General features: G+C 34.2%; 1 protein-coding gene across 4 annotated transcripts; it reads right to left on the minus strand.

Moving 5' to 3' along the window:
* Positions 1-2,762: 2,762 nt before the first annotated feature.
* LOC139821226 (uncharacterized) lies at positions 2,763-7,765 on the minus strand. 4 transcript variants are annotated; one of them, XM_071792153.1, is made up of 8 exons: positions 7,555-7,765; positions 7,140-7,313; positions 6,577-6,882; positions 6,210-6,500; positions 5,766-6,122; positions 4,888-5,682; positions 4,560-4,766; positions 4,141-4,480 (listed from the first exon to the last, which is right to left on the minus strand). In XM_071792153.1, the coding sequence occupies exons 3-8, from the start codon at positions 6,814-6,816 to the stop codon at positions 4,376-4,378; spliced, it is 1,995 nt and encodes a 664-aa protein (XP_071648254.1). In that variant the 5' UTR covers positions 6,817-6,882; positions 7,140-7,313; positions 7,555-7,765; the 3' UTR covers positions 4,141-4,375. The 4 variants fall into 4 exon arrangements, with proteins under 4 accessions (XP_071648255.1, XP_071648254.1, XP_071648253.1 ...); XM_071792152.1 differs by having other exon boundaries at positions 7,097-7,313; XM_071792154.1 differs by lacking the exons at positions 4,141-4,480; positions 7,140-7,313 and adding an exon at positions 2,763-3,640 and having other exon boundaries at positions 7,555-7,762.
* Between the last annotated feature and the right edge of the window lie 67 nt (positions 7,766-7,832).

The following is a 7,832-nucleotide window of genomic DNA, read 5'->3' on the forward strand; positions in this document are numbered from 1 at the left end:
ACATTTCGATTGATAGTAACATTTATACATATATATGTTTATATATGATTTAATTATAGAAGTTTTTACAATTATCTTTATTAATATTTATAGCAACTAAAATTGAAATAAATATTGAGAAAAAGATTGAAGGATAATACTTTATACTTTAAATACGCAATGAAAGTTAAGTTTTACAATTATTTTCGGTATAATAGTATTAATTTGGTAATGACCCTGACCTAAAAGTTGCGCAATATTTTAATGCAATTATTTAAATGGAGGTTGGACTTTTACCGTTGTTTTTCCATACCTCTTAAAAAAGAGATTTACGAAAAGACGGCATTGTTGCGAAGATAATATCATACATTCTTTTTCTTGTGCTATAAACTTTGTTGTTATATTTATATTTTTATCATAAGTGGTGACATTTAACATAAAACCGGTCCGGCATTTTTATGTTTAAACTGAAAATTCGGTCGAGGAATAAACCGCGGATTTGTCACAATCACGTTTTAAGTAAAAGTATGCGGAATTGGGGAAGGACGTGAAATTACATAACTAAATTCTGAAATTTTCACACATGTCGCAAAAAGAAAGTTACCTATGCGTAATGTAAACGGCAAACATTTCGGAAATATTCTCGTAATTTTTCAAATTATCACATTATTGTATGCTTTACACTTGAGAACAGTTAATTAAGACTTTGAGACGGTAAATTAAATAAACTATTAGCGCATTAAATATTTAGATATTTAAAATGCAGATATATTTATACAACGGATAGGTCAAATAATAATACAACAGATCCAGTATTAATATATTCTTCATAATTCTTTTAGTTAACAGTAATTTACAGTTATATACAATTAATAGTAAAAAAAATCGCATCAACAAATAACAATTTTTATACCTACTAAATGATCATAGAAGAGAGAGGAACGAAAGATACTTCAAATTTCTTATTATCTCAACTGAAATATTCTGTGAAAAAAAATCTGTAAATTCCATAATCCATATATATAACGTATTTACGTGTCCAGACGTGGAAAAAGCCGATGTCCTCGCTATGATATAACGCTATTTCCGATTGTTATCACGCTTTTTGTTTACGCAGTTCGTAACAGGATTTGTCGCGCAGAACTCGTCAAGTTGAACGATAGTGCAATTATAAAACATGTCGCTTCTACGACGATTTACAGAGACACGAAGGTTTCTGCTTTATACCATTGATGTCTCACCCTGGGTTCCGTAACGCGCATATGCGCGCATTTATCTATAGGATACGTTAACGTTTACTATAGAAAATGCGCGCATATGCGCGTTACGGAACGTGGCCTTAAAGTTTTAAGGGTTTGATTAAAAAAATTCTTATCAATATTTTTTTTTTTGTTTTTCTTACGTGTTAATAATAAGATAAACTCAAGGGGAGGGATTTATAATTGAACCTTGATCAACCGGTCTCTCATAAGGAAAAAGTTCAACGGATATTTTGCAACTACGAAGATATTATCGATTCCCATGGCTGCTGCGTATCTGAAAGATGTTGGCGTCGCCCGCATTTCCGCTCGTCACCTTAATTAACGAACGCGTGCTACATCTTTCCATCACCGAGGGAATGCAAATTAGAAGGCGTCTTGAGACAGGAGTAGTGCCCTACTGACCATCAACGTTTACTCATTAACCCATCGGCCCATTTAGGTAAGTCAAAATGATTCCCCATACCAACCGTTGTCTCTGCAATTAGCACCTGATTCAGAGCTCTATTCCTATTTGCAAAAATCCATTATTCTTTAAACTTGTTAAAATAAATCGACACAGAAATTTCGAAGTAAAATTGGATTACAAAAGTTTTGAAAGTGAAGTAAGAACATTCTGAATTTGTTCCAAAAATCCAGTTCCAATTTGGAGCTCAATAAATTATAGAAATTCTAGATTTATTATACATCTAAATTTTTAAGAATTTTTCAATTATATAAAAGTCAATAGTCAGTCTATTTCATGTAATTCACTGTTTTTCTTTCTAATCTGATTCACACATTTACTTTCATGCCTTCAGTTCTACAATCATCATTCAGATCCGGGGAAGTACCCGATCCGTATTCCGTCTACTTGCGAGGATGATGATCATCAGCTTGACGGGAGGTCCCCACGAGTGCATCAAACGGACGCCCGTTCGTTGGCTGTAAAGATTTTTTTAAAACGAGCGACCGGCCTGCCTTGAACGGGCTCGTCGTCGTCATCGTCGTCGCTGTCGCCGTCGCGGCCACCGCCGCCGTCGTCGTCGTCGTCGTGGTGGTGCGTGTCCCTCTGCGATCAGTCTCGACCGATTTGCGAAAAGGTGGAGATACAATGAGCGCATGCGGTGATCGTAGCGCAAAAAGACATACGTCTTCTCCGACCGGCACGCGGGGAAGAATCGTTGACCGCGGGCTTCTCCATCCAAGGCCAGGCATCATCTTTTTTTCTTCTCCCTCTCCCTCTTCGCTACGAGGTACTTGGAACGGAGCTATATAGTGGCCATGGTCCACGCGAGTCGCATCACCCAGCTTCGTCTTTGTTATCGCTCGGGCGCGAACGCGTTCCGCAGACGCGGTAGAAATAAATAAGACTAAGGGACGAGAGGATATTTTCTCTTAAGCGCGCTTATAGTAGATCCAGTATAGACGTATTCGAGCGAGACGTGTGTTTGGTGTACATATATATCTATCGTTAGCTATGACAGAGTTATGCGTAAATAGATTTGTCATAGGCCTTGCAAAAATAGATTCACTATTCAATAGTTTCAGCGACAGCACGTTTTCAAAACTATTTATTGTTTACTTACAGTATTAATACATGAGGTAACTAACGGTTGCGTACAGGTACTGCGTATGATGTACATAACTATAGATAACGTGGTACAGAATTCACATCCTAGCGTAAAATTTAGATATTACTCTCTTTGTTGTAGTCGTCTTTTGTTAAAAACATTTTTACATCTTTCCTTGGCACGGTCTTTCAAATTACATCAAATATTAAACTACAGATAATTCAGTGAGAAACAAAAAAGATCTCAATATTTTTTCAAACTGTGTATCTACTATACTAATTACAAACTGATATTTAAAAAAAATACGCATATATCGTACTCAGCCTTATTAAAATTAGATTTAAACAATATTTTTATTATTTTTTCACATTATTTTAATTATTATATAAGTATCCAGTCTGTGTTAAATTCTGTCTCTTCATAATCACATTAGAAGCCGTCTACTACGTAAAATTGTTCCTACATGAATAGAAATCATATTAAAACTTCAACAATATAAGAGAGAGGTACAGTAAGGAGCATTAATTCGATGGGTCATGGAATTCTGACTTATTGGCCGCTGGGTCTTTAATAATTATTGGAGGAAATTATTAAAAAGTCAGAATTCTATGATCCATCGAATTAATGCACCTTATACTGTACATTATATCAGTTTATATGCTAATTGCTAATGTGAAGTCCGTTCTCCTTGTATGAGAATACACTCTTATACAGTTCGACAGAATCAGATTAGTGTGCATACTTATATATTTTCGATTATTAATCTATGCATCTGTCAATATGCTTCATCAAATCTGGCAAATTCAGAAATTCCGTCGCGCAACATGGACATACTGTCAAGGCGTCGTTCTGTAATTAAGTTGATACATGTTAGTTTAGATTTACATGTAACACAATTGTTTTCAATTAAAAATGTCCAGTTACTTTAGATTCAAATTACTTAATTAAAAATTAAGTTATAACATAGTGTTATACATATTTTTTTATCCTATTATGCGATAGCACATATCGCGCAAAGAGCAAATTAAATTGATCCTTTAAATAAAAGAAAAAAAAAAGGAAATTGTATAGGGCTGTGACAAATGTCGAGTCGTTCCTGCAGATTCTGATCGTGTAATATATGGTATGTCATTTCGTATATTTTAACGCGACAAATAATCGTATAACATACTTAAACAACAATTAAATAATACTGATATCATGAGAAAATAAAGATAAGAACTATGTATTAAAAAAATTTCTTATCTTAACCATTATCATATTAAAATGCGTATATGTAATACTTAATTTCTCTACAATTTTGCAATTCAAAAAATACATGGATATATATATATATATATATATATATGATTTACTAATCCAATAAAAAGCTTAGTTGTATCCTTGAAAGAGCAGAGAGAATAAGGAGAAGAAAACAAAAGAGAAAAGTCTAGGATTAAAGTAGCTAACTTAGCAATGCCAACTATGCGATACTACATACGATTACAGAACTACAGAGAAGCAATACGATAAAAATAGAATTTATTTACGCGTATATCAATTTAGAAAGGAATTTAAATATTTAAATAAATACGTAATTATTCATTATTTCATTGGGAATAAGCGAAAAATTAAATTTCGATAATTCGGCTGCTTCTCTCGCACAGTGGCGTTGCGACCTCTTGCGCGCCCGTTGTATTTGTCACCGCTCTAGTGGTAAATAAAAAGCAAGAAACGGTCATTTTTATTTTTAGATAAAAACGTCATGGCATAATGAATTTAAACTTACTGGATGTTCAGACGTTTGTCTTGGCTGACCACTGGAATCGGTAATGCCAGCAGATTCCTGTAACTGTTTGTTAAACTCTATTTGCCTTAGCAATTCTGTGTTCAATTTATTCTTGTCTTCTAATAATGCTTCTGCGAGCTTCTTCTCCTGTTGAAAGTCTTCTTCATAGAGCGATAATTGCGATCTTAATAAAGTTATCTCTTCCGCCTATAAATAGTATCATGAAAATAATGAAATTTAAGACGTGATGTTTAAGTCTTATACATGTATCTTAAATTAAGACGTTACGTAAACTGTATTAGTTCAACTTAAGAAAAAATTCACTTACGCCTTGTGCAACCTGCTCCATCGTATTTTGAAGTTCTGTACTTTTCTCTCCGATCAGCTGTCGCAAATTATTTGTCTCGCTCAACAGTAGGTCATAACGAACTTGCAATACTTTTTTCTCGTTTTGCAGATCTCTTTCGGAATTTTCGTATAGTTGACTTTGGTGATCAAGTGACACTTTTTCTTCATTTAAAGTGATTTTCTCTTGCTCGAAAAGTTTTCTCTCATCACGCAACGATACTTGGTCTATGTCCAAGCTCTTTTTCTGGCTTTCGAGGGATCTTTTTTCTTTCTCTAAATTGTCCTTCTCTTGATCGAAAATTATTTTCTCTTTTTCCAGTGATTGCTGGTCGCGTTTAATCTGTTCTAACGTTTGTGAATTCTCGTGGGCGCTGTTGGCCTTTAAAACGTTTAACTTCGTATTTTCGTCGATCGTTATTTCCAATTCGTATAGAACTGAATTATAATCAGAGAATATCTTTTGGAATTGATTCTTTGATTTAATTAAAGTTTGTCGATCAGTAATAAGTTTTACTTGCTCGTCAGCTAATTGTTTGCAAAACTGACATAATTTTTCTTCATACTGCATCTTAGAGTTATCGCCGTCAAGTCTAAGAATATCTGTAACTTCCTTTAAAACTTTTTCTATGCTACCAAAGTGTTCTATTTGTGTTATAAAACATTCGGTTAATTCTTGTAGCATGTCGTTATATTGCTTCACATTTTGTACGAATTTCTGACGGTTTAAATTGGACGATGTTTCCGATAAATCTTTCAGTTCAACAGGAGTAAAGATCTGCAAAATTCAAAAGACAATTCAATTTCATTCAATTTAGTTACCTGAAATATTTTAGCAAACAACTTTTTAAAGAAACATACACATTGTAACTTTTGTTCAAGTATATCAATGGATTTTTTCAAGCAAGCAATTTCCTGATCCTTTGCAGAACACGCCTCTGAACATTTTGGAATTTCAGGTTTCACATAACTGTGGCTGTCACTGGAACTTAACGATTTCATTGCCAACTCTAATTCTTTTTCTACTTTTAATTGTTGTTTTTGTTGGTCTTTATCGGCAAACTTTTCGGATATTACGGACGTTATGTATTCTTTACATTTCTCAACAGCTATCTTTGATATTGCGCTTGTAAGTTTGGGCACGTTCTGTTCAAGTTCTGTTTCACTGGTGAAAGCATTACTAACAATAGTGTCAGATTCAGAAATGGCACTAATCGCCTGGAAAAAAGTGAAATGGACAATGAAATTATGTATAACATATGTATTTACATATATATTTAACGTAATACATTTCTATCTATATACCTTATATCCTATATCTTCAGTGTGTTGTGAGAGCCAGAGTTTAGTTTTCAGTTCTGCATTTTCCTTTTTGAGATGATTTATAAGTTCTTTAGTTTCCGCAAACTTTTGCTTATGATTTTGATGAACCTTGGTCACCTCCTCTTGCCACATTGCCAGGGTATTAAACTGCTGTTTCATAGAGTCGTTGTTCTGCCTCAAGGTTTCCTTCAATTTCACATTTTCTTGCAACATTTCCGTCAATCTGCGTTGCATCTCAGTTATGCTCAGCGACGACACCATTGACTTATAGTCCTGCAGGGAAAAATATTTTTACTATTTACCATTTTATGTAATCATGAGATAAAACAGAATTGTGTGATGTACGTACAATTGACATGCTCTTCTGTTGGATATCAACATAGGAAGCTAATAAGGAAGCCTGAGCCTCTACCGAATCTTTACCAAGCACTATGAAAGAAAGGCTATCTGCTTCCTCATTGGCATTGACGTTAGTCAATGTACTTATATTTAAAGCTGTAGTAACAGGCTCATCCAACTTGAACAATGGTTCCTTACTTCCCTCAGTAATTCCTTCTGCTTTAGGGTTTTTAGGCTGAACTAGATCCATGTTCTTGATTAAGATTGTTTGGTCAATCTTGCACAGCAATTAAAAATCAACGATGAAACGTCTAGGCTGAAAAATCAATTATTATTTTCCTATAGTAATGTATTATTAATAATAAAATAGTGAGTGGCGTTGCAAGATAAACCTGTACCCTTTTAACAATGTAACAAATGACTCGGAATATTCCGATATCTATTTTTTCAATATACACTGATTTGAAACATGGTGAAGTATTTAATTTACATTTTAGACTTACAACAGTTGTGTACAAGTAAAATCATACCTATCGGAGTCGAATCACGTTTGATAATCTCTCTAAAACTTACATCAGATTTTTTTTATTGAGGTTAGACAACAAAAGCTTTTACAATGTGACGAATAATCACTCTATCAACAAATTCGTATCAAAGGCGCAGTCAATCGTTAATCTCTACGTTCCAATTAGATTGCATTTGTTCATTGCTACGTCAGAGGCGTATTCTTAGATTGCTGTAAACAACCTAAGGACACAATTCATTTAGGCTGTATCAGAGACATGAAATTTTGTGAAATGCTATTTTTGTCAATTTTGTTCACGCAAGTCGGGGCAAAAAAGAAAATTAAAACGGAGAAAGAAAAGAATAAGAAAAATAATGCTGTACGCAACGTTTTATTAACGTAAAATAAATACCGATTAGTCCGAATTAATTAAGAGCGTAGAGAAATGATTTAATAATGCGAAAGTGTTAAATTTAGACTCACCGTTATGACCAAAGTATCTGCAGTCGCGTGTGCATCACCACGAAACAGGAAGTGAGTATATTTGGCGTTCTTGATTTTTCACCCTCGTATCTTCCACCATGTCTCGAATCTTCTCCAATCTCCTCCACTAACCAAACTCCACTTCTAGTTCTCTTTTGGGCATCTTTTGGGTATAATCCAAATATATACACAATAATATCCACTTCAAGTGTAGAAAGTGTACATAAAATGCAGATAATGCGCAGACAGAGCGCCGCACAGTCGGGTGAAAGGTTCGT

The sequence above is a fragment of the Temnothorax longispinosus genome, chromosome 10 (assembly GCF_030848805.1).
Source record: "Temnothorax longispinosus isolate EJ_2023e chromosome 10, Tlon_JGU_v1, whole genome shotgun sequence".
NCBI lineage: Eukaryota > Metazoa > Arthropoda > Insecta > Hymenoptera > Formicidae > Temnothorax > Temnothorax longispinosus.